Source organism: Rhinolophus sinicus, linkage group LG11 (genome assembly GCF_036562045.2).
Source record: "Rhinolophus sinicus isolate RSC01 linkage group LG11, ASM3656204v1, whole genome shotgun sequence".
In the NCBI taxonomy this organism is placed as follows: domain Eukaryota; kingdom Metazoa; phylum Chordata; class Mammalia; order Chiroptera; family Rhinolophidae; genus Rhinolophus; species Rhinolophus sinicus.
Window position 1 is genome coordinate 5,360,587 of NC_133760.1, and position 27,427 is coordinate 5,388,013.

The following is a 27,427-nucleotide window of genomic DNA, read 5'->3' on the forward strand; positions in this document are numbered from 1 at the left end:
ATGAATTGAGGTGAATCCCTGCTACTCACATAAGACATGGCGCTGGTGGAGGCCTGAGGAGGTCACGGGACACGAGACATGGACCAGGACACGGACCGGGACACAGCACATGGAACATGGACAGACACACAGGTGAACTGGCAGTTTTGGGTGGTAGGCGGAATGGGGGGAAAGATGAGGGGCTGGGGAAACTGGGTATGCGGAGTGGGGTGGCCTGGGTGACCACAATGCCTAGGTTTGAATCCACTCTAGCCTTTGCCGGGTATGTGACTTCCGAAACCAATTCACCCCAGCCATGCCTTCAGTTTCTCATCTTTAACACAGGAAAATAACAACCACCTCACTGGAGTGTTAATGTGAGCAAAGAGACAAGCACTATATAAATGCTCACTTATACAGCCAACCTGGGCATTGCAGTTACCTAAATCAGGCCCGATACATAGTAGGTGCTCAGGAATGTAAGCACCTACTATGCACTAAGTGCTGTTCAAAGGGCCAATAAGGCCCAGAACTGGCCTTCGCATTTCTGTCCGTGTCGCCACTCCCAGCATTATATCAGACACATAGTAGGTGTACAGGCAGCCTGGGCAGTCAGGGGAAGACCCACAATAATGGTTCTCTATGAAGGAGGCAGGGAGCTATGGGGAAGCAGGCCCTGAGATGGAGGGGGCATTGCTGGTGGCAGGATCCAGAGCATGTTCCAAGGCAGGTCACTTACCGGGACGCCTGGCTCCTTCCTGCCCTTTGGTGACGATGCCACATGGGCGAGGTACTGGATGACCTTCTTGGTGTTTTCTGTCTTCCCAGCCCCGGACTCTCCACTATGGAGGGTGGGGGTTGGGGCAGGACAAGGGGAAACAAGAGAGGTTGGCAATGATGCCAGGTAAGCCCCACGCTTTCCAAGGAGAGCCATAGCCAGCTAGGACCCCACCTCCTCCAGGAAGCCCTTCAGGACTACTCACGTGCAGAGAATGGACTGATCCTCACGATCTGTGGGGGACAGAAGGGGACATGTCACATAGGATGGTCTCTCCCGCAGGACCCTGGCCCCTTACACTGGCCACTCCCTTTTCAAAATCATTCCAGGGGAATAAGGAAAAGTTTCAGTTTTGATATGTGACCCTCCTTGATTCTAATACCCCATCTGATTCAAGCCTCTGGCTTGCTGCGTGACCCTGGGAAAGCAGCTATCCCTCTATGAGCCTCAGTTTCCTCACCTATAAAATGGAGACAATAAACTCCAACAAAACAGAATGTAATTCAGTCAACAAACTTCAGTTTGAGCCCCTACTATGTGCTGCCTCATGCTGGACATGTGAGATTCAAAGACACGAGAGGGATATCCTGGACCCAAAGGAGGCAGTGCTAGGGGGCCCTGGGTTCAAATCCCACCTCAGCCACCCACACACCAGTGGGACTGTGGGCAAAGACTGCACTGCTCTGTGCCTCAGTTTCCCCATCTGGAAGCCAGGGAGATGAGCTCACCTACTTCATGGGGTTGGTGGGAGGTTAAATGTGTTAATCCATGAAAAGTGCTTCGCGTAGAGTAGTCACTCAACTCACCCTTACTTTATTGTACATTTATTCCTAAGATATAATAACTAGGATATAATAACAGCTGAAAATTATAAAAATAAATGTATAGCAAATTAGATTGTATAACCAAATAAGTGTCACCTGTGATTAAATACAAATTTATAATGTGAATATAAAACATGACATCTAAATATGTTCTATTGCACAAAACAGGTATATTACAGATTGTCTATTATACCTGCACTAGAATCTCCAGAAGGAGCCTGGGGGATCTTGTGAAAACATTGACTGTGGAGCTGCCCCTCACTCCCAGAGTTTCTGACTCAGCAGGTCTGGGCCCAAGTTTGCATTTCTGACAAGTTCCCAGGTAATACTGGTGAGCAGACCACACTCTGAGAACCACAGCATTACATGATATAAACATACTATTATAACACACCCTAGAAATATAGCATATATTAAATAAGTAGAATATGTATAATATAAATATATTGCCTCAGACTACATGTCAGATGGTAGAAAGATATAAATTTGAAAATATTTAGTACATATTTTAGTATATACAAAATGTTTATTAAAATATAAATGATATATAATAAATAATAAACGCATTATGTATGTTATGTGAATTATGTAATTTTACATTGTCATGGCACGAACATCAGCCCCTGTAACAGACATCCTTATGCAGTGTACAACCTGCCCAGCTGTACACAGCAACCCCACGCTGCCCATCACCTGAGGGGCTGTCATTCATGCCATGACAATGTCGATCACGTCACGAACATAAATGTTGAATGAATGAACTCTCTAAGAATCATTGTCTCAAGAGAAATTTTGGCAGAAGCCTGGCACCAATTGGCTCCCAAATGCTGCTTGTTGAGAGAAATGAACACAGGGACAGATAAAAAGAGGCCTGTTCGGTAGGACCCAGAACCTCACCCACGTAGCCCTCCATTTGCGTTCCCTCGTGCCCACAAAGAAGCCTCAGAGAATCTAAAATCCTGGACCTGTGACCTGATCCTGACTCCCAGCCAGGCCCCCAGTGAAGCGCCATCTCCAGCACCGCCAGCCCCACACTCACCCTGGAGCATGCTTCGGTAGGCCCCCTCAGTCACTGCGTACACGTGAGGTGGCACTTCGTGGCGCTTCTTGCCGCGGTACATCTCCACAATCGCCTCTGTGTAGATGGGAAGCTGCTTGTATGGGTTGATGACCACACAGAAAAGGCCGGAGTACGTCTGCAGTAGGCAAAAAGGGAGAGGGCCTCAGCTGCTGCCTGTGACCTAGAGGGTACCATGGGGCTACAGTGTACAGCGGGGTAGGTTGTGCACTGCACAAGGACATCCGTCAAAGAGGCTGCTGTTCACACCAGGACAATGTCAGGCTGAACACATTTGTTACAAACATTTTCAGGCTGTGGTAGAAAAGAATCTTTCCAAATTGTACAAAGGTGGTATATGGGTGAGGATTCGCCGAGAGAGAACGTGGCCTTTGCAGCCATCCAGATTTGGGTCACAGCCTGTCAACACCTGAACGTACACACACATGAAATGATGGCGTGCAAACTGATCTAGTGCAGCATTCTTTCTAACAGCAAAGACTGGAAGCGACCTGAATGTGTGTTCATACGATGGATTCCTATGATGGTCTCAGGGTACGGGTATGGAATGATCTCCAAAATACTATCAAGTGGAAGGCAGCAAGGTGAGAACTGTTTGCATCGAAAGGGGTGGAACAGGAATATCTTTCTGTATTTGCTTGAATACACATATAATATCTTGGGGAGGGTATCAGCAGCAACTGAAACATGACAGGTATATATTCTAGGTTTTCTATTAATAACAGACTCACAGGTTCTGCTTACACGAATTAGATTATATAACCAAATAAGTGTTACCTGTGATTAATACAAATTTAAACATGACATCTAAATATGTTCTAGTGCATAAAACAGGTATATTATAGATTGTCTATTATACTAGTGGTCCACTCTTATTGGAGGAAATCCTAAATTTCAGGTTCCAGGTACATGAAAATAAAGATGTAATTTTTTTTTTTTTAATCCAAGTTCATGGACTCCCTGAATTTTTCCACACATCTGTTGGGCCTGGGTTCAGGACCCTGGAACAGCTTAAGATCTGTTTCAGCGCACACAGGCAAGAGGCACTCAGGACAGTTAGACAACTAGCGAGCTAGCTGGTCACCTAGCGAAAGCAACCCAGAGAACTAACCACTAAGCTAGCTGGAATTAGCCAGCTCAACTAGCCAGAGAGTCAGCTGCTTAGCGGAGTAGCTAATTAACTATTAAACTAGTTAGCTACTTAGCTAGCTAGTCAGCTACTTAGCTAGTCAGCCAGGAGCCGGTTACTTGGTTGGTTAGTAGCAGGACTGCTTTAAACTCCCTGACAGCTTGTCCTCCTCCAGCAGAGCAGGGTGTGGTCACCACAGGCTGCCTAACTCCCTTTTAACGGTGGGAGGGTGGGTGGCCAGCTGGGAGCAGAACAACCGGTTTGCTGGGTGCTCCCAGGAGCTCCGGTCCCTGGCTCTCTGAGGGCGGGGCCGCCAGACCACATTCCCTGGGAGGGTATCTCATGGCTGCTGGCGCCCCAGGCCCCCACTCTTGGCTGACGGAGGAACCCACTCCCCCATGCCACCCACCCCACCCCAGCCTCTCCTGCAGCCACACCTTGTCACCTGGGTGACACCCCGACAGGAACCTGAGCTGGCTGCCAAGGCCAGTGGGCAAAGGGCAGAGGCTGGTACACCCCGAGAGGGTCGGGGACACCTGAGTTGCTGGGTCACAGCTGAGGAAACCTTGGTGGAAGGGTCTGGAGTGGCTGCCCCAGCACGCGGGGTTCTGAAGGCAGACCCGCGGGGTCCAACTCCCACCTCCACCTCTGCTCAGAGCAGCGACTCCCTCCCATAGTCTCGGTTTCCTCCTTGAGAAACCAGGAATGACACTCCCCGCTTCATTACAGAGGCTGCGGGGATTAAGGGAGATAATGAATAAACCCAGCCGGCCCAAGGCGGGGCCCACAAAGGCACTGTAACTTGGGTCCTGGGACTCTCGTGTTACCCATCCTGCCTGGGAGCTGGGAGCTCTCAGACTTCGCAGACATGTCAGCCTGGGTTTCTAGCTGTGTGACTGCACACGGGATTTGCCCTCTCTGAGCCCCAGTCTCCAGCCCTGGAAAACGGGGCTTTTAACCCCCACCGCCTAGAAGGATTCTAGAGTAAAAGGCCACAATGAATCTCCCAGTGCCCCCACAGAACAGGAAGCATCACAAGTGCTCAACAAATGAGCGCCCTGCCTGCCCCCAAGCATCCCAAGCAACTAAACCTGTGACCCCAAGCAACTAAAGCCCAATAGCTTATCAGGGGCAGCAACTGAGTTTCTGGAGCCCGGGATGCCCTCACTTTCCACTGGACAACACTGCCTTTCCCATCACCAGTGGCCAGTCAACAAAATACGTAAGGATTAAGCATGGGCCCAAAGAGCAGCAGGGCAGTGCTTGAATAGCACCTCTGCTATTTTCTAGCTGGGTGGCTTCAGCAAGCACCTGAATCTTTCTGGGTCTCATTTTTCATCAAATGGGGACAGGAACAGGGGTCCCTAGGGCACCTAGGGTTGCTGGGAGCCATTCACGTGTTCATACTGTACATTCACTTCTAGTCTGGGCTTCTGGAAACTCCCATCTCACTTCCTCAATTCTCTGGCCTCAATTCTCTGGTTCCTGGGCCACAGCATTTGCTCAGGCCTCACCATTTTCTCCCCTGAGCTTTCCCAGTCATCTTCCTAGAGCAGTAGATAGGACATGGGGCCTGGAGTTTGATGCCCAGTGTTCAAATCCCAGCTTAGCTGGTTCCTAGCTGTGGGGTGTCATCCAAGTCGTGGCACCCCTCTCTGAGGCTCAGTTTGCCCACCTGCAGAATGGGCATGGCAACATATACCTTACAAGGTTGCGTTGAGGGTTCGGAGTATTAATTAAAAGGCAAAAGGGTGGCTCAGTGCTTTGGGGGTCCCTCTGATCTCCACGCCTTTGGTGAGATCAGGGGAGTGGCTTGGGCGGAGGCCCCCTTCCCAGGGCTTACAAAGGCGAGTGAGGCATCAGAAGGGGCCAGTGCAGCCTGGAGAAGGTGCTAACCCTATCCAGGGTCACACAGCCCTCGATTCAAATCCCACATCTGCCACCACAAGCTGAGGGGCCCTGAGCCAGCCACTGGCCTCCCACAGGAGGAGGCTTCCTCCTACCCAGATGGGAGTCAGAATTCATAAACATATTCTGATTTCATGCTTTGTGACCTTCAAATGGGTAGCCATTGGGGCCAGTTTATTAATTTTTATTTTTTTTATATATCTCATCCATCATTTATCAAAACATTCCTTTATTACTCTCATGAAAGCTTTGTAGTTTTTTTAAATATAAAACCAGCACTTTTCCTTTTAGGCTTTTAGCTAGGTATTTTATGATTTTTCATGTGGGGCCAGTTTAAATGAGCAAGTCTCACACCAGCCCTCTAAGCTGGTGTTTGGAGCATGACTCTAGGGGCAGCTGACTGGGTTCAAATCTTGGCAGCACTCCTTCATGTCTCTGTGACTTTGGACCCATCACTTAACATTCCTGAACATCAGGTGATAACAACAGCCCCAGACCCAGAGGTGAGCTGATAACCCACATGCAGCACTTAGAACAGTACTTGGCACATTGTAAGTGCTCAATAAATATTTGCTAGCCACCCACTATTATTATTTTTCATTATTATTGTCGACATTCCTTGTCATTCTCTCTAATCCTGTTTGCTCTTAATGACGCTTTGGCTGCCCATTAGAACCACCTAGAAGCTTAGTAAAAATACCAACTACCATGTCACACTGCCAGAGATTTAAATGGGTTGGGGTGGGGCTCAAGTGTTGGTATTTTTTTAAAAATTCCCCAGGTGATTCTAAAATGAAGGCAGGATTAAGAACTGCTGCCCTATTCCATCTGTTTGCTGTAAAGATTAGATAAGGTGAGAGACATTCAATGCTTAAGAGAAACTAGACTATCATACTCAGCCTCACTGTCGTCAATCTGGTCTTTACCCTAAGAGGCACCACAGCAAAACGGTAGAGCCTGGAAACAGACGACTTAGATCTGCCCAACCTCCAACTGGGTGACTTTGATCTTTCTGTGCCTCAGTTTCCTTATCTACAAAATGCTTTATAATTGTGAAGATATATTGAAACAATGTATATTTTTTATGTAACTTATGTGTTCTCATTAGTTTTTGATCTTCTTGAAATAATGTATTATTTAATTATAATTTGCTATTATAATTTTTTTTTCACCCATCCCTATGAGACGACATATTTTAGAGTGCCTAGTATATGCTTGATAAATGTTAACTTGTATTGTTATTAAATCTCTCTGGGTCTCTGTTTTCTTTTAGATAAAATAGTAATAATAATAGACTCTACTTTGTGTAAAGTGAGAAAAAGTGAGTTAATATGTGGAAGGCATTTAGCACAGCCTGACATTCGATTTTCCATTCTCAATGATTCTCACTAATTATGATTATAGACCCATATCCCTTTCTCAAAACACTTTGGATGCATTATAGTTGAGAATTCAGAAAATTTATACTTCAGGAACATATTAAGGTGCATCTACCGCGTACTATTACAGAGCACCTCCAATGGAGTCTGAGACCCCTGTGGTAATGCAATAATTTACAAATTGGCAACTAAGGGTAGGAATAGTCACACGATGTGGGATAAAGATTATCAATACCCTCACGTTAATTCAAGTCGGGGTGCTGACACCCAGGTTCCCACCCTGGGCAATGCCCTCCCAGGCAGGAGGCCACTCACGTAGATGAGGCCAGAGTAGTACCGCTCCCGCAGGTTGTGCAGCACGGAGGCCTCGTTGAGGCAGGTCAGCTCAGCCATGTCCTCAGCCTTGCTGAACTTGGGCGGGTTCATGCGCTGGATCTGGTCCCGCGGGAGCCGCAGTCGCCGCCCACTCTCCGCCAGCTCCACTTCGGCCTCCTCCTCGCCCTCATCCCGCAGCGCCGCCGCCTCGAACCCGTGCAGCTCTGAAGGCACCCATACCAGGCGCCGTGCTGTCCACTCCACCTGCGGGGAGGTGCCCGAGCCCCCAGGCCCGACACCTGCGCCTGGCCCACGGGGTGCAAACAGGTACGGCTGGGCCGCCTCTGGCACTGGGCTGGTCCTGGGGGGCACCTTGCGCCCGGGCACAGTCATGGTCACTGCTGCCATGGTCTGCAGGGGAAGAGAAGAGAACTGATGTCAAGTGGGGCTCCATCCCCATCCCAAATCCCCCAGGCAGTCCCCACTGCCTTTTTTCACCAAACCTCTTTTTACACATCTGCAAAATGGGTCCACAGATCTCTTTACTCATTTTATTCATTCACCCCTCTATTCATTCATTCTTTCATTCGTTCAATACTTATCTGATAAGTCAGGCTGTGAGCCAGGCACTGTTCAACGCATTGGCCACATAGCAAAGAACAAGCTAGAAAAAGACCCCTGCCTCCATAAGGGGTTTACATGCTAGCCCTGTGTTGTCAAATATGGGAGTCACCGCACCATGTGGCTACTGGGCACTTGAAATGTGGCAAGTGCGACTGAGGAAATGAATTTTTAATTGTATTCGACTTTAATTAAATTTAAATATAAATAGCCCCATGTGACTACTGGGCACTTGAAAATGGAGAATCAAACTGAGATGCGGTTCTAAGTATAAGATACACACCAGATTTCTATTTGATGACATATTGCAATAATGTTTTAGACGTATTGGGTTAAAAAAACGTATCATTAAGGTTAATGTTACCTGTTCCTTTTTACTTTTTTTTTTTAATGTGGCTACTAGAAAATTTTAAATTATACATTTGGCTTGTATTATATTTCTATTAAATAGTGTGGCTGTAACCCTAGAAGACAGATAAAAAGATAAATAAGTAAATTATATAGTACGTTAAATGATGAGAAATGCCAAGGAGAAAAATAAGGCAGGATGTTAGGGTTGAAGGGTGTTGCAGTTTTAATTGGAGTGGCCAGGGAAGGCCTCTCTGATGTGGCATTTGAAAAAAGATCTGAGGGAGATGAAGGGAGCGAGCCATGGGAATGTTGGGAGGAAAAGTATTCCAGGCTGGGAGAATAGCCAGTGCAAAGGCCCGGAGGCAGGTGTGCCTGTATGTCTGTGGCATTGTGAGGGGCCAGTGAGGCTGGAGCCAAGCCTCCCGTGGGGGACAGGATGGTAGATGAGGTAAGATTGGGGACAAAGGGGACCATATTGGATCATGATGAGGACTTTGAGCTCTTAGATATGAACCCTAGAAAGGTATCAATCTAATTTCTGTCACTCAGGTTCCCAGACTACCTCTGGTCTACCCCACGCCTGCAGAACAGACGTGAATCTCCTCCCTCAGTTAACAGTGCCTTCCTTCCTTGTGACCTGGCTTCCTTCTCTTTATAATGGGGAGACTGGACCCATTCATGCCTTCTTCCTCCATTCAGTCAACCTTCCCTGAGGCCGTTCAAGTACCAGGTTCTGCCCCAAGTCTGGGGACCCTGAGATGAGTCAGACAGGACCCTGCCTCGAGGAGCTCCTGGTCTGGGGTGATCCAGCTCTAGTCTCAGACCATCAAAACCCAGTGTGAGCTGTAAGCTATAATGGAGGCACTGGGTGAGCCAGAATGTGCTAGACCCCTCCCCGCACTCAACGGGGCCACAGACCAGTAGTGAACAGATCACAGCAATTCTAGAACAGTCTAAGCACTGGTCATGAAAAATACTCTCCCTGTTTTGTGGCCCGCTCCTGAAGGAGCCTCTATTCTCTTCCACTGCCCCAGATGTCCGCTTCATGGCCCTACCACACCAGTCACAGGAAGAGCCCAGTATTTCTGCCTCCTCCACCTCGGGGCTTCTGCCTCCGCCCTCCAGGCCCCTCACCTCCAACACACCACTGGAAAAGTCCCTCCCAACACTCAGCTCCTCTTAAAGCATCCCCAGATCTGGTCCCAGCAGGCTCTGTCTTTTCCCGCAGAGTCTCTGCCACCCAGAAACCTGGCTCCAGGCGACATGTCCCACGTCCTCCCAGACACTCTCCTCACCTGCCCAGTACCAGCAGTCCTAGACCCCAGAGACCCTTGGTCCTGATGCTCTCTGGCCTCATACCCTGGGCCCCTACACTCAAATAGCAGGGTTCTATCACTAGCAAATCATGTTTCTCCACCTCCCAGACCCCAAATTGCCAAAGCTCACCCCAGGCCTTCTGTGTGGCCCTGATCCACCCAGAGCTTGTCCCTGTCCCTGGGACTTTACCCCTACCTTCACCCTACCCTGCCCCACCCACTTCCTCTCTGGCCAACGGCCTTTGACCAGGAAGGGTTTGGGAGTTTTTGCAATCACCCAGTCCTACGCTTTCCCTCCCTAGAGCCAGGAACCCAGGCCTCCAGCACCCTCCTTCTCCAGACTCAGGAGCCCAGGCCCGCAGGACCCTAATCTTCCAGGACCCTGGAATCTGAACCCTCAGCCCCTTCCTCCCTTGGCCCCATGAGTCCTGGCACCCTCACCTCACTGTAGCCAGGTGAGAGGTGAGGGTGCCTGGGGACGGATTCTGAGAACTGACAACAGCCCACATGGGCCCGGCTTGCAGGCCTCCTCTGTGAGCCCCTCTGACAGCCCCACCCTCTTTAGCCGGCAGTAACGCCTCTGCCAGGGCTCATTACTGTCACCAGGGCAGGTGCGTTCACCTGCCCTGGGAGGGGCAGAGAATGCTGGGCTGGAAAAGCAAAAGGAGCCAGGGATCCGCCCCTGGGGCAGGGATTGGGGCCCTTGGCATCCAGCCCTCTGACCTCAGATAAGCGCTAGTATTCAGGAGCCCCCTGTACCCCCAGACCCAGAAATCTGGGCTCTCAGACCCATCTTTTCTCATACCCAGGCCCCCAGCCCCTCCTCCTCAGACCCAGGAGTCCAGGCCCCTAGTCCCCTCCTTTCTCAGACCCCAGGAGTCCAGACCTCCAGCCCCTCCTCCCTCAGACCCAGGGGTCCAGCCCCCCAGCCTCCTCCCTCAGACCCAAGAGGCCAGGCCCCCAGCCCCTCCTCCATCAGACCCAGCAGTCGGGACCCCCAGTCCCTGCCCCTACAAACTCACGAGTACAGGTCCTCAAACCCCTCTTCCCTCAAGACTCAAGTCTGCCCGGAGTGCCTTCCTCCCTCAAGACCTAGGAGTCCCGGCTCCCAGCGCCGTCCTTACTCAGACTGGAATTCCTGGCCCCCAACGCCCCCCCCTCGGATCCAGGAATCCGACCGCCCAACCCCCATCTCCCCGAGACCCATGGGCCGGGTCGCCACCCCCTAACACCGCAGATCCCGGGTCTACCTGGTGGAGCCGGCCGGTTCAGAAAGCGGGAAGATGGGGAGGGGGTACGGGAATCCCTGGTCCGCTTCAGAGCTCTCAGGTGCGGCTACCTCCGCGGTCCAGCGCGGGGCGGAGCCACGTCGCGTCACCAGGAGGAAGCCTGGCTCTGATGTCACCCAGCACCTGCCCGCCTAGGGAAGGGGGCGGGCCCGGGAGCCGCAAGGCCCTGGACAGGAGGATGGGAGGAGGCGGGGATGAGCCCGTTGCTAGGTGGGCGGGAGCGGCGGCGCCAGGCTCCCCACTTCTGGCGGGTAAAGGTCAGGCGCCCACTGCGGAGAGGTTTGAGGACTCCAGGGTTCGAATCCCGCTCAAGCTTTCTGGGCCGCAACTTTCCTCTCTGTGAATTGCGGCCGGTGAAATAAATAAAACGATGTGGGAGAAAGTGCCCAGCCCAGTGCTTAAACAAGTAATACCTCTCAAATCATTTAATCCCTCTGAGCCTCAGTTCCCCCCACCCTGGAAATGGGACAAAACCTACAGAGGGTAGGTACTAGGAGTACTAAAGAAGAGGACAAAACGCTCGTTATTCTGGCTTCCGGAGCTTCAGTCACCTCATGGGTGAAATGAGGACCAAATAGTGGTAAGCACACCTACCGTGTGCCTAGTGTTTTCTGCTCTTAGAACAGCTCTCTGATTTTAACTCACAAAGTGATCTCAAAAACCAATGAGATGGGGACGATCAGCATCTCCATTTCTCTGATGGGGAAACCGAGGCACTGACAAGCGAAGTAACGCGCTCAAGGTCAGTATGAGAGAGAGAGCTCGAATCGTTTTCTGCAATTATAAAGAGGGGTTTGGGGAATAACGTGTCATAGGTCCTCAAAGATGTTAATTTTCTCCTCCCAGTTGGTGCCTCTTGAACCAACTTCCCCATCTACGCCATAGGGACCACAGCCTTCCTCAGGGAACTGCTATGGGTTCAAAAAGGCGAAGGGACCCAGCACACAGCCGGTCTCTAAGTGTTATCCTCAACCCCATCCCCCTGCAGTCACCGCCTCTGTCCAGCCTCTGTTTTCCTCTCCCTGTAAAATGGGTACAACATAGCCCACCTCGAGTTAACGTAATTAAAGAGCAATATTTAATTATAAGAATAAAAGCGTCCAAATACATTGCAGGTGCTCAAATATGTCTCTCCCCACCCTTATGCCTCTGCGAGTCATGATCCCTGTCTCTGGTCCGCAATTTTTACAAGTGAAAACAGACACTGTCATCTGGGGGCGGGGGATTGAAGGCGATGACTCAGGTATTAAAGCGTCCAAGGTCCCAAAGTGAGCCTCAGTTTCTCCATCTGCGGAATAGGCCCAAGGTCGCCAGCTAGTACCCCGACCCTGCCTCGCACACAGTAGAAATTCGAGTTGGGGGGAGTCTAAACGCCTCGCCCCGCCTCCCCGCCGCAGTCCCGCAGCGCGCCCAAGGTGAGTGTCCCCGTCATCACTCCTTCCCCGCCGCCCGGGCCGGAGGCTCCCGGGCCCCGTTTGCAGCCCTGAGGCCCCAGCCACCCCGGACCCAGTCCCGCTCCGCCGCCTCCGGCGGGCAGCGGGCCCCGGGCACTCACCGGCTTCCAGAGCCGTCCCGAGGCTTCGGCCTGAGGAGAAAGAGGGGCGGGCCCGCCTGGAAAGCCCCGCCCACACGAGCGCAGCAGGGACCAATCGGCGCCCTCTGCGGCAAGCTACGGCCCCGCCCATGGGGGGACGCGCCCGCCAATCAAGAGGAGCGGCTGGCTGACGGGGCCAATCAGAAGTTGCTGGAGTGTGCCAGCCGTGGGAAAAGAACCGAGCCAGAGCCTGGAGCTAGGCGGAGCGGTCGTGGGCGGGACCAGAGGCCTGAAGTGCAGCAGGTGCGACCAATGGCGAGGCGCAGGGGGTAGCCGGGGGCGGGAGACCCAAGGGACCTGGGTGAATGGGCGGCTTTGTACGCGAAGCATGAATGGGGGCCTTTGTGAGGGCTAGCGTAGGGGAGCGACTGGAGGCCGGAATGCCTGGATCCCTGGGGAGCTGGCGGGCAGGAGAGACCGGAGAGTGAATTCACTTTTGTCGAATGCCGACCCGCGTACCAGGCACTCTCCCAGGCTCTCACCCACCGGGAAGGTGTGGGCGATACTGTCAGTAAATAATGATCATTTATTGAGTGCCCAGTGTGTGCCAGGAGCTGTGCTAAGCGCTTACCTGCATGATCTCATTTAATCTTTACAACTACCCTTCGGAATTGATGTTATTAAGATCTTCATCTTCCAGATGAGGTAAACCGAAGCTTAGAAAAAGAGGGTGTTAATTGCCAAAAGTCATAGAGCTGACAAATGGCAGAGCAAGGACTTGGATCCCGCCAAATCGGACTCCAGAACTTGTGCTCTTAGCCACTGTGCTACACCCAAACGTTGGTTAGTGCCTCCCAATTTACAGATGGAAAAACTGAGGCTAAAGAGAGGAAGTCAGCTTCTGAAAGTCGCAAAGGGAAGGCTCTGCTGAACCTCAAGGTGATGACCATGTCTGAAGCTAAACTGTTGCTGGTGAGTCCTGCACAACTGGTCTTTGAGCTGTGTCCCCATTTTACAGGTGCACGCTAGGCTCCAGAAGAGAACATCTGGAATGGGAACTGAGAGCTGCACTCCAATCAATCCCCAGCCAACTGCTCAACAGCTGTTGCTGGTCTTTTTTGAGGTTCCATTTATTTTTGCATCTGTAAAATGGGAATGATGGCCTCTGCCTCCCCCTTGATAGCCCCCCCGCCCCCCGCACACACACACAAATAGTCTACTGCCAATGCGAATCTGTCAAACTCTATTCAGACTGCTCCCCTTCTCTGTTCAGAATCTTTCATGGCTCTATCTCAGAGTAAAAGCTGATGTCTGATCTCATCTCCCATTCTCCCCTTCATTCAGCTCCAGCCACACTGGCCTCCCGACTGTTCCTCTATTCCTCAAACACTCCCCAGGCATGGTCCTGCCTCAGGGCCTTTGCATTTGCTTTTCCTTCCTCTAGGAATGCTCTTTCCCCAGGTTTTACATGGCTGCCTCCCTCTCACATCGTCAGGTCTGCTCCAGTGTCACCTCCTTCAGAAGGCCTTTCCTGACCATTCTATATAAAACAGTTCCCCTCATCACTCTCCCCATGACCCTGCTTTGTTTTAGCTCATAGCACTGGTAATGTTTGCTTATTTGTTTATCTGTTTAGCCTCTGTGTCCCCACTAGAAAGTAAATCCCATGAGGGCAGGGATCTTTGTTTTGTTCAGTGCTGGATCCTTAAGGCCTGGCACAAGTAGGTGCTCAATAACTGTTGAATCAAAAGTAACAAGTCCTTGTATTGTGTGAATGAAATGAGTTAATGCATGCAAAGAGCTTAGTGGGGTCCTGCCACCAGATAAATCTAAACAAACAAGTATTGATTGTTATTACCATTGTGATTTATCACCCTACACATAGCCTTCTGATAGTACGCAGGACAGAAACAAGATAGAGAGAGAAAGTCTAGGACAGGGGAAGAAGCCAGAGAAAGGGAAAGGGAAAGGTTGAGAGGTAAGAGATGGGAGGAGAGAGCTGGACTTGGGTGGAGGGCAGTCACAGGTGCAAGCATCCAACTCCCAAAGCATTTGCTTGGCAGAAAGAAGCTTTGAAGTTGCCATGGCACTGCCCATTTTTTGCAGATGGGGAAACTGAGTTCCAGGGAGGGGAGGACCTTACTGAGGCTACCTGCAGTGATGATACAGCTCACGTGTATGAGGCCTGGTTTTGTGCTGGGAACATGACCGTCATTATCTCAATGCATCCTCATTATCTCACTGTCATTACCCCACTTTGCAGGCCAGTAACATGCCCAGGGTCTCCTGGCTGCTCCTGGTGGCAGATCTGGGCTCAGATTGTAATAGGTCACACCCGTGAGTCTATGCTCTTAACCAAGACAGAGCTGAAGGCCCCTATTACTCTGGCAGAGTGTCCTCCTTGAAAGCCTCCTACAGAGAGGATAACAGGAGCTGCTGTTTATTGAGTGCCAACTGTGTGCTGGACATTGTGCCCTTTGTGTGTATTAACTTATTAGATTCTCTTAACAATCCTATGAGATTGATACTTTTATTATCCCCATTTGACTGCTAGAAAACTGAGGCTCAGACAGATGAAAATCCCATGTGTCTGAGGGCACCAAGGAAGGGTGTAGACTGGAACACAACAGAAATTCAAACTGAAATCAGGCTCTGGCACCCACAATCTAACCATATTCTTCCAGATAACTGGTGATGTCGTCAACGCCATCCAGGATTAAATCTACCTGGCAACTAGTGATGTCATCATTCCCACCAAAGGAGATGTCATTAATGCTGCTCACTCTGTGGGGTAATTGATGACATCACTGAATGATAATATTGAGCTTCTTCTCGCTGAGGGCATTCTATGAGGTGGTCACCTATGCTAAGCATTTTAATAGTTGCTGATATTTATTGAGCACTTACCATATGCCAGGTGCAGTTCTAAGCCCTTTGTATGTATTAAATCCCATAATCCTCCCAATAACTCTAAGTGGTAAGTACTAGTGTCATACCCATTTTACAGATGAGGACATTGAAGGAATGCTGCTCAAGGTTGCACAGCTAGAAAGCCTCAGTCTGAATTTGAACCCAGGCAGTCTGGCTCCAGAGCTTGGGTTGTGGATCACTATATGAAACCACGAGGGTGGCCGAGACCCAGGAAACCAAGTTGGAAGGAGTCCCAGAGCCCTCCATCTGTCCTCCTTCCAAATCTGCCAGAGAGGGTCCTCAAGATTAAGCCCCACACTCATTGCCTTGATGGTCAAGCCAGACCCACCCTGCATCCATTTCTTCCCTCCTCCCCCAGCACTGGGATTGTCCCCATTAAATTGTGAGCTTCTGGCTGTCAGGGGCCGGGTCTGATTCCTCTGTGGGTCTTCAGGCTGCAGCATAAACTGCAGTAGAGATGGAACTCAGAAAATGGAAGTGGATAGAATATCAGAATGGATGTCTAATGGGGGGAAGAAAATGGGAATATGGGAGAATTCCGTCTTCCTAGAAGATAGGAATTCCTGCCAGCTGGCACAGCTCTCATTATTCTTAACTCATAACTACCTTGTTATGCAGAATCTGAACAATGGGCAGCACGGGGGTAAGAAAAAAGCCAGCGGGGCGCCAAGTTCACGTAGGAAAATAAAATGTTGGAGCTGAGAAGGGAGGAGATAGGAGAGCCAAGGAGGGGATGCTCTGTGGAAGAGGGTTTGGGGGCATTTTTTCAGTGAGGAAAAACATTGGGGGAGCAGCTTCTGTGCCTGGTGAGGACTAAGGGGACCTTAATAGGAAAACAGGGACAAAGAGCATGCTAAGTGTCACTGTGAGTCTTGACTGTAATCCTGCCTGGGCATTTTCTCTGTGGCAAGATTTCAATGGTTCCAGTATTTTATTTTTGTCACTGGGCTGTTGTTTCCCTGCATGTGACTCAGAGCTGGAAATGGCTCTGGGACAAGAGCAAGCTGGCGGCCTCCCTCATGTGGGTCACAGATGAGTGAAGGGCCCCATTATGCGACAACAAATATTTATTGAGTGCCTACTATGTACCAGGCCTTGTTTTAGACCAGGGGCCAGCAAACATTTCCTGGAAAAAGCCAGACAGTAAATGTTTCAGCTTCAAAGGCCAGATGGTCTCTGCTGTAAACTATTTCACTCACCCTTGTAGCAGGTAAGCAGCCATAGATAATATATAAATGAATGGGTGTGGTTGTGTTTCAGTAAAATAGGAGGTGGGAGGATTTGGCCTGTGGGCCATAGTTTGCAGACATACCCTTGTTGCTAAAGCTGAGGAGATGGAGAGAACAAAGACATAATCAATCACAGGTCTCATAGAATTTAGACATTAATCTACTACACAGCAGGTAGAGGGAACCTGTTCACACCTAAGTGAAGTCCACCCCTGACTCCAGAGTTAAAGCAAAGTCCTCACCCTTTGTCCTCTCTCTACCTTCACCTCCCAATCTCTCCCTCTTGATTACTCTGCTCCAACCACATTGGCCTCCTGGAAGCTTCTCAAACACACCAGGCTCAGCCCTGCCTCGGGACCTTTGCACATGGCATTCTCGCTACTGGAATGCTTTTCCCTTAGATAACCACTTGAGCCCCTCATCTTCTTCCAGGCTTTGCTCAAATATCACTCCTCTGTGAGGCCTTCTCTGAGCACTTTCTCTCCTGATACCCCTCCCCTGCTCTGAATTTTCTTTTACCACTGCACTCAGCCTCCTCCAACCTGCCAGTAATAGACTTCTTAAATGTATTGCTTATTGTCTGATGACCGCAACTAAAAGGTCAGCTCCTCGTGAGTGAGGATTTTTGTCTTCTTGTTCCCTGCTGTGTTCTCAGTGCCTAAAACAGAACCTGGCACACAGTAGATACTCAACAAATACCTGCCAAAGGAATGAATGCATTCTGGTGGTAGACACAGACCTAACAAGTGAACGCGTAATTATAGAGCACAATGGCAAGTCAGGACAAGTGCTGCAAAGAAAAAGGAAAGGAGGGCAGGAGAGGGCAGAAGACTGGGGTATTCTTTTAGAAAGGACATCAGGGAAGGCTCCCTGAGAAAGGGACATTAGCGTGGAAGGATCATATGACAGTTGATACTGATGAGTAAATAAACACATGGATGGATGTGTGTAAGTGATGGAACAAATAGATGAATGGAGAAATACATGGCTGATTGAGGGCATCGATGACAGTTGGATGGATAAATGAATGAATGGAGGGTATACGAATTGAGTAAATAAGTAAATGGGCAGATGGATGGAAGAATCAGTGGATCAATGGATCCATAAATGGATCAATGGAAGGTCAACTTGACCTTCCAAGAGTATCCAGAATCTGAGCCCTTGTTGCCACACCCACTGCCACCATTCTGGTCTAATCAACCCACCCCCATCTCCTGCCTTGACCATTGCAGTCACCTCCTTTCTGGTCTCCCTGCTTCTGTTCCTTGACTTCCTCAGTCTATTCCCCAAATCAGCTCATGCCCCTCCTCAGCTCATAGCCCTCCCAGGGTTCCTAGCTCATTCAGAATAACAGTGAAGTCCTCACCGTGAGCAAAAGACCCTGCAGGATATGGCCCCCTGTGTCCCCTCCTTAACCTCACCTCCCACCCTCTCCTCTCACTCACTCCGCTCTATCCACACCACCCTCCTCTCAGTGCCTTGAATACATCTGGCATACGCCCACCTGAGGACCTTTGCACGGACTGTTGCCTCTGCCTGGAAAACTCTTCCTCCCAGACATCGCCATGGCTCGCTCCCTCCATTGATTCAGGTTTTTGCTTAAGTGTCCCCTTAGTACTGAGGCCTTCTCTGACCACTCTGTTGAATATTACAACCAGCCCCTGGGAAGCTTCTCTCCTGTTTCTGTTGTCCATAGCACTTCTAACCTTCCAACATGTTATATAATTTACTTATTCGCGGTTTGTTATTTATTGTCCGTCTCTCTTTGACCACAGAGTATCAGCCCTAGAGTGGGCGGGGAACTGATTATTTACTGCTCTGTCCCCAGCACCTAGGACAGTTCCTTGCACACAGTTCTCCTTAAATATCTGCTGCAGAGATGAAATAAACCCTTTAGGCAATTCTACTTGAGCTGGTAGAATGACAGGGAACTTTTACTTCCCTGTTACTCTTACTTGCTGCTGGTGTTTTCTAAAATGACAATTGTTGAGAAAAGGTTATTTTTAAAACATTATCTTCTTTTTGAAGTAAGACCATTTTAATTACACAAGGTGGGAAATTTCAAATAAGAGGGTAACATTTCCCTTGACCAGCACTTTCCTTCTCACTTCCCCTTCCAGATGTACCCCTGATAATATTTTGGTGTGGCTTCTTCAGAAAATATACTATTTATTTACATCAGGGGTCAGCAGACAAAAGTCTATAGGCCATAGCTGGCCCTCTGCCTGTGTTTATAAATAAAGATTTATTGGCACACAGCCAAGCTCATTTGTTTATGTATCATCTATGGCTTCTTTCGCACTACAAGGGCAAAGTTGAGGAGTTATAATACAGACTGTATGATGTTCAAAGCTGAAAACATTTACTATTTAAGACTTTATAGGACGTTTGTTAACCTCTGATTTATATATATGGATAAGTAACTGAGAAATATACCCTGTGATCTCATGTTTAGGAAGTAGGATAATATTTGATATATTACACTGTGGCTTACTATTTTTACTAAGCAATATGCTTTGGGGAACTTTCCATGCCCCAACATTTAAATTCACCTTAATCTTTTTCACACCTGCATGGTATTCCATAGTCACAGTCTATAGTCCCTTGGACGTCTTTCCTATTGATGGTGCTTTCTGTGGTTTCCCATTTTTCACCTTTGCACACGATAACTCAGTGAACATCCTTCTTCCTACTTCCCTATGTGTACGTAGAGATATTGCTGGGTCAGAGTATAATGCAGTTAAGATATTAATAGGTATTGCTAAAGTGCCACCCACAACAATACTAGTTTCCTTTTTAGGAAAGAAAAGGAAAAAGAAAGTAATCCGGTCAAGTATTTAATACATGGCTGTTCTGTGAAAGGTTCCACCACAGGGGGAGGAGGTTCATCCATAATTTCCTGCCCCCAGGATGCACCATGGACGTTCTCAGCTCCTTGGGCTGACTGTTCCCTTCTTCACCCTTCTCTGCCTGGTAAAATGCTGATAGCACCTCATCAGATCCACCTTAGATAATTGGATAGAATTTTGTGACATTAACTACACACGTATCCTGTTTCCCAGCAATCCCATTTCCAAGTAGGAACCCACAGGAAAGGGTGACACAGGTGGCATACAAGGACATATCTAAAGATGCCCACGCCAGCATTGGGTGGGAGTGGAGACATGGAGAACACCATGGGGTCTGTTACTTGGGGATTGGGTAAGTAAAAGAGAGTGGATTCCCCCATGGTGTTCTAGAAGCAAGAAGTCAGAGTTATACATGTGATATGGAGCGATCCTAAAAACATAATGTTGAGTGGAAAATATAAGAAACAAAACCGGTCTATAGCACAATTAAAAAGATATAATTTATATCTTTTGTATCAATTTAGAAAAAATGGAGATATGCAAAGCAACACTGTCTGGTGTGCGTGTGTTTACAGCTACCCAAGGATATATGAATGTTAAATGTGTTGGGTTTGTCCATGGGGTGCTGGGCAGGGAACGGGGTGGGCAAGAGAATTAAAGGGAAAAAAGAAAAAAAGAAAGCAAAATAGGGTATAGACAAATGATAGAGAGATAAGAACTGAAACTACGATGTGACTCTCTGCGCCTAACTCCACGCCCAGCCAAAGGATCCATCTTAGGGGGCTGTCTCTTCTTGGAGGTCTTCCCCCACCCTTCACTCCTTCCCCAGCCAGATTCTGTCATGCCCTCCACTCAGTTCCCACCATGCCTTCTGCTAACACCGTTAAAGCACAAGTTCACTGGACTAAGACTGTGTCTGTAATGGTCTCCCCAACCAGAGCAGGAGTGATTTGGGGATGGGGAACAGAGTCTGTGCCTCAATTTTCTTAATCTGTGGAAGGGGGTAATGATCAAAGTACCATATAGAGTTATTGGAGGGTTAACTTAAATAAGTTACTTGATTTCTGTAGGCCTAGTGCAGTGATTTTTGGCACACTGTAAACACTCAATAAATATTGGCAGCTATGACTATTATGATTATTTTTTAGAGTGGCCTCAGGACATTGGGAAAAGCCTCCCCCCAATGCCTCCTCCTTTAGGAAGTCTTCCATGATTTCTAGTAAGGAGCTCTGTCAGCGGCTGTGGCCCCTCCATAGCCTCTTCCCAAGGTGTGGGCACTGCTTGCTCACCTGTTGGTCTCCTCCGCTGATCTGGGACCTCCTCAACGGCAGGGACCAGGGTCGCTTCACCTCGGGTTTCTCAGAGCCCAGCATAGTGGCCAGTGTCCCTTGGGCTTCCAGAACTGACTACCCATCTGAATAGAATGCAAGCTGGGAGGACAGATAAGGCAGGTGTATAATTAACGAATATATGGCCGGCTGTATATGATAATAGCCTGGTGACAGAGTAGAAACCGTATGTGCGAGAGTCCCCATCTGGTTTCACCCTGTCCTGCCTCCTCCCCATCACTCCCCTGGAGGTTCCCTGTATTCCAGCCCCCTGGTTGACACACCTGTCCCAGGACCCACCTCTGAGCTTCAGCCTGAGCCCTGGCAGGACCCTGTCTTTGAAATGTCCTTCCTTCTCCTTCCATTTGCACCTCGGCAGGTGATACAAATGTGCCCAGGCAACACCCATGCCTAACCCTCGTGAGCCTGCCTTCCCGCACCAGATGGTTCCTGCCTTTGTTATGGATCTCTTCTGCCTCTGATAAAACCTACAGATTCCTACTCAGAATAGATTTTGTAAAAGCCAGGTTCATTAAGGTATCATTCACATACAAATGTATAATTACAGAATAGATCATCTTTCTATATAAGGTAGAATTCACCCTTTCTACTGCACAAGTTCACAGCTGTGTAACCACCACTGCAATCAAAATAGAGGACAGATCCATCCCCCCTGAAATTCCCTCATCCCCTTTGCAGTTCCCGTTACCTAGGTCTCCGGGAGCTCTGCATGCAGTATGTCCCAAAGGTTGCTCTGAGCTATACATGCATGTCTTTCTCATTCAAAACAAACCCAAAAACATCTGCACAGAATTCCATACCATGAATGCACTATAGTTTGTTCTAAATAATCCACAGTTCACGGGGTTGATGGGCAGTTTAGATTGTTTCCAGTGTTTTGCTGTCATAAACAAGGAAATGGGGGGTGGGGAATAAATGTTCTGATATATACCTTCTTGTAAGCACGGGCCAATTGCTATTCCCTAGGACAGACACTAGGAAATGGTACTGCTGGATCTTAGAACTTGTGCATTATTCCCTAATATTTCATTGAAACATTTCAAGTATATAGAAAGGTTGAAAAAATGTGTGATGACCACACAGTAGCCACTGGTTAGATTCTACCATTGTTACCATTTTGCTGTGTTTGCTTTATTACATATGTATTCATTTATCCTTTCCTCTATCTCATTGATTCTGAACCAGGGACAAATTTGCCCTCCAGGGGACATTTGGCAATGTCTGGAAGTTGACTTTTTTTTTTTATTGTCACAACCAATATGTGTGGGAGAGATGCTATCAACATCTCCCCTTACACAGGACGGCCCCACAACAAAGAATTATGTGGCCCCAAATGTCAGCAGCATCAAAGCTGAGAAACCCTGCAGTCTACCCACTCATTAGAATAATTTGCAAACATCAATATACTTCAGTCCTAAACACTTCATCAAGCACATTATTACGTAGAGTTCCTTATCTGTTTATGGTTCCCTTTTTGAGGTGAAATTTTAATGCAGTGAAATGCACAATTCCTATCATTCAATGAGTTTTAACAAGTATAAAAAAAATAGAGAGCATTTCTATACCCCAGAAAGTTACATTATGCTCTCTCTCCACCTCCACCCACCCCCTCAACCCCACCCCAGGCAACTACTGTTCTGATTTTTATCACCATAGATTCATTTTGTCTGTTCTAGTCCTTTTTATTAATAGAATCCTAGAGTAAGTGATCTATTGTGTCTGGTTTCCTTTACTCTCTGTAATGTTTTTGATATGTTGTTATATATGAATCAATATTTTGTCCCTTTCTATTGCTGTGTGGTACCCCATTGTATGGATGTAGCCATTTGTTTATCCATTCTCCTGCTGATGGATACCTGACATATTTCCAGTTTGGAACTATCATAAATAAAGTTGCTATCAATCAATATTCTTGTACCAGTTTTTCAAATGGGCACGCGTTTTTATTTCTCTTGAGTAAATAGCTAAGAGTGGAATTTCTTAGTCAGAGAATAGGTGTAAGTTTAATTTATAAGAAAATGCCAGACCTTTGCCCAAGGTGGCTGTGTTAGTTTTCTATTGCTGCTGTAACAGATTGCCACAATCTTAGTGCCTTAGAACAGCACAAATTTATCACCTCATAATTCTGGGGGTCAGATATACGAAATGGATGTTACAGGACTAAAATCAAGGTGTCAGCAGAACTGAGTTCCTTCTGGAGACGCTAAAGGAGAATTAGCTTCAATCCCTTTTTCTTCTTCTCATGGCTTCTCATTCCTTGGCTTGTGACCTCATCATTCCAACCTCTGCTTCCTTGTCACATCTCCTCTGACTTTGACCCTCCTGCCTCCCTCATATAAGGACCCTTCTGATGACATTTAGGACCCACCAGATAATCCAGGATCGTCTCCCCAACTCAAGATCCCTAATCTAATCACATCCACAAAGTTCCTTTTGCCATGTAAGGTCATAGTTACAGGTTCTGTGGGGGAATTAGGACATGGTCATCTTTGGGGGATATCACTCTGCCTGCCTTTTACATTCCCATCAGCAGCTCTGGTCACTCCACATCCTCGTCAACATGTAACACTGCCAGTCATTTTAATATTCGCCATTGTGGTGTGTGAGTGTTTCAGTTTGCACTTTCCTGATGACTAATGATGTTAAGCGTTTTATTTTTCATGTGCTTATTGGCCATTTGTATGTTCTCCTTCGTGCAGTGTCTGTTCAGATCTTTGGCCCATATTTGAATTGGGCTGTTTGTCTTTTTATTACTGAGTTCCAGGAAGGATGTGTGCCTTTTTTATTTAACTAATTCAGTTCATACTCCCATCACACACATAGAAGATTCCCAATTTGTCCCTTTTATTATTCTTCTCTCCCCCTCCCCTGCCACCTCAACAGCCCTTGAGACTTTGTGCCTTTGGGGAAAAGGCAATAAATTTTTATATTTCCTGGGGAGCAAGCTTAGTTTTAGGACCACACTGCCCAGCATGGTTGCCAGTGGCACATGGGTCTATAAGTTTAAATGAATTAAAATTAAATTAAATTGAGAATTCAGTTCCTCAGTCTTGCTAGCCATATTTCAAGTGTTCTATAGTCACACAAGGTTGGTGGCTACCAGTTCAGCAGCACAGATAGATAACACTTCCATCATTGTGGAAAGTTCTAGAAGTAGCTACAGGGAAACCAACCCGACTCTTGCAGTAGTGACTGTTTTTCCAACTGGATGGAAGCTAATTGCACAGATGTGTTATTGTGCCAGACAACTGCCTTCCCACTGGGGGTGAGGAAAGGAAGAAATAAAGGAGAGGTGAGAATGAGAAAAAACTGTGAACCATAGTAATAATTGTCTGGCACTTAGTAAGTACTCATTACATTAAAAAACACACACACATAACTACCATCTAATGAGTATTTACTGAATGCCAGGTACTTTTTTTTCTACATTATCTCCATCTGTTTATTCCCAGAGAAATAGGAAGAGCAAGAGAGAAAGATACTTTAACCAAACACTTTCTTTTCCAAATAGCAAAAGGATTACATCTTTAAACTCCACACATCTCTTGGGGCCAACCATCTTGGAAGGAAATCTCTCCAAAACGTGCCAAGCACATGCTGAAACAGGGCTCATTGTCTTGCCTGCCAAACCTGCTCCAATACATGTATCTTCCCTCTTAGTAAATGGCCACTTGGTATGTCCAGTTATCAAGGTTATCCAACAGAAACACCATTGTCACTGCCTCGTTCGTCCTTGCCTGTCCCCCACAGGTGGGTCCTCCAGATCCCTGTCTCTGCCCCAAGCCCTTCTCTCCATCCCCATAGCTACAACCTCCGTTAAGCCTCATCCTCTCCCACCTGGACCCTCATCCCAGTCTCTTCCCAAACCTCCAGGTTCTCCTCTCTGGTCTGTTCCCCCTATGGCCCCAGAAGATCTTTTTATACCCAGAGCTGATTCTGTCTATCCCCTGTTCACAGCCCTTGCCGTGCTTTTAGGACAATATCCCAGCCCTTCAATTTGTCATTGGAACTGCTCTCTTTAAACTCTGCATAAACACAGTTCCTTTTGCCCAGAATTCCTTCCTCTGTCTCTCCTTGGTGAACTCCTACTCATCTCTCAACACCCAACTCAAATATTCCCTGTTCCAGGAAGACTTCTCTGACTCCCTCAGATAGACCACTACACACCCTCTGAGCCCCTGCAGTATCCTGTGAGACTGGTCACCAACTGGGCTATTGCGGATTTCTGGCCATCTATCAACCTTCCTTATGAGGCTGTGACCTCCCAGTGGGGAAAAGTGTCGCTCATCTTAGTCGCTACAGCATCTTGGACAGGGCTTGGCACATAGTACATGCTCAATAAATGTGTGTTGAAAAAACTGATACATAATAGTTAACATCAAATGAACCCTGTATAAAAAATAGTAAGTTTACAGAGAAGCCCTAGGAAGACAGTGTCCTAAGCAAGTTGTCGAAGCTAATATGCTCAGTAATGAGACCTCGTGACGTCATGGTGTCATGCTCTGAGAAGAACTGGCATCACTTCCGTGGTGTTTCTGTCCAAAATGCCTAACTGCATGCAAGCATTAAGAAAACAAATCAAAACCAAAGGCCAGTCTGCAAAATAAATGCCAGTACTTCTCAATTTGGCCAAGGTAGAAACGGGCTCAAGAAGACAGAAATGTATTATCTCACAGTTCTAGAGGCCAGAAGCCTGAGATGAAGGTGTCAACAGGGCCACGCTCAGTCTGAGACCCGTAGGAGAGAATCTTCTGAGGCTCTTCCGAGCCTCCGAGAGTGGCCGGCAATGTTTGGTGTCGCTTGGCTGGCAGCTGCATTACCACAGTCTCTGCCTTTGGAGTCCCGTGGCCCTCTGCATCTCCTCACATGGTGTTCTTTTTGTGAGGGCACCAATCCTGTTGGATTAGGGACCCACCCTGCTCCCGTATGACCTCATCCTAACTAATTCCATCTGCAATGACCCTATTTCCAAGTAAGGTCACATTCTGAGGTCCTGGGAGTTAGGACTTTAACATGTCCTTTTGAGGGGCGCACAATTTAACCCCTAACACAAACTAAGGGAAAGCACAAAGCAGAGAAGGGGGACAGGAAGTGGTGGGGTGAGTGGCTGCTCCCTCAGATCAGGTGGCCTGGGAAGGTCTCTCTGTGGAGGAGACACTTGAGTCATAGCCTGAAGGAGAGGCGTTGACAGTGCTCTCCTATGAGTAACGAATGTGAATTTCATCGCCTGGCATTTATTACATTTCCCTTGGCATCTCACAGGTGTCTAATTTGTTTTTTTCCTGCTCGTTTCCTGGTTTGAAACTGGTGAGATTAAGAGGGAGTAGAATCACGGAGGCGTGGTTCTTCTAAGAACCTGAGAATTTTTCCGCCGTGTCGAATTCACTCTGTCAGCAGCTCTGAGAAGCCCCAACAGCTGTGAGGCTAGGAAGCCATCAGATTCCTCTGCCAGCCAGAGGTTGGGGGCCTCTGGTGCATGCCAGCTGCTGTGCCAGGTCTCAAACTGTCACAGCCAACACTTCTGCCAACCTTATTTAAAACAACATGAACATAAAAGAGGGGCTCCCATCCTAAGTGTACAGCTCAGTGAATTATCACACAGTGAGCTTGTTTATGAAGCCAGATTTAAAATGCAGAATACCACAGCCCCTCCCCCAATCCTCCTTGTGCCCCTTCCCCCGAGAGGCACCACTATCTTCACTTCTAACACCATAGACTAGTCCTTCCCACTCTTACATAACGTATCTGCATGGTTCTGTCATGGGTTGTGTATTCTCATCTTGCATGGTGAGGGTTGCAAACTACAGCCTGGGTCCAGAACCTGCCTGCTGCCTGTCTGTATAAATAAAGTTTCATTGGGACGTAGCCACACCATTCATTTGCTGTTGTCAATCGCTGTTTGCATGCTACAAGGGCTGCAGCAGAGAACGTATGGCCCAGAAAGCCGAAAATATTTGCTATTTGTCCCAACAGAAAAAGTTTGTGAGCCCCTTCTGGATGACATTCCAATGTACAAATATAACACTATTTATTCATCCAACTGTGAATGGGTATTTGTGTAGCTTCCAGCTTGGATTTATTACAATAGGGCTGCTAAGAACATTCTAATACAGGGGTTGTCAGATTTTTCTAATCACATTAGATCAGTGATTCTCGACAGGGAGCAATTGTGTCATTCAGGGGACACTTGCAATGTCTGCAGACGCTCTGGGTTGTTGCTATGATCTGGATATTTGTGTCCCCCCACAAATTCAAATGTTGAAATCCTAACCCCCAAGGTAAGGGTGTTAGGAGGTGAGGCCTTTGGGAGGTGATCAAGTCATGAGGGTGTGGGCCTTGTGATTGGGAACAGCGACCTTATAAGAGAGGCCCCACAGAGCTCCATCACCCCTTCCGCCACGTGTGGGCACAGCCAGAAGCCCGTGATCTGGAAGAGGGCCCTTACCCGACCATGCTGATACCTGATCTTGGACTTTCCATACTCTCCACCTTCAAAACATGCTCCAGATTCCACCACCTCTCGTTACCCCATCTGCCACCACCCTGGGCCGGCCCACCATCACCTGCC

General features: G+C 48.1%; 1 protein-coding gene across 11 annotated transcripts in view; it reads right to left on the reverse strand.

The window, feature by feature from the left end:
* The window catches only part of MYH14 (myosin heavy chain 14), a 91,727-nt gene extending 70,793 nt beyond the window's left edge, over nt 1-20,934 (reverse strand). For 3 of the 11 annotated variants that reach the window (XM_074315443.1, XM_074315441.1, XM_074315440.1), the window contains exons 1-6: nt 20,800-20,934; nt 7,391-7,801; nt 2,621-2,777; nt 963-990; nt 719-821; nt 30-53 (exon numbers count right to left, since the gene is read on the reverse strand). In XM_074315443.1, coding sequence (XP_074171544.1) covers nt 30-53; nt 719-821; nt 963-990; nt 2,621-2,777; nt 7,391-7,801; nt 20,800-20,883 — 807 coding nt within the window. In that variant the 5' untranslated portion in view covers nt 20,884-20,934. Of the gene's footprint in view, nt 1-29; nt 54-718; nt 822-962; nt 991-2,620; nt 2,778-7,390; nt 7,802-9,808; nt 9,867-10,928; nt 11,488-12,522; nt 12,666-20,799 lie in introns of those variants that run through there. The other 8 variants (XM_019741559.2, XM_019741564.2, XM_019741558.2 and 5 more) reach the window with 8 other exon arrangements.
* Between the last annotated feature and the right edge of the window lie 6,493 nt (nt 20,935-27,427).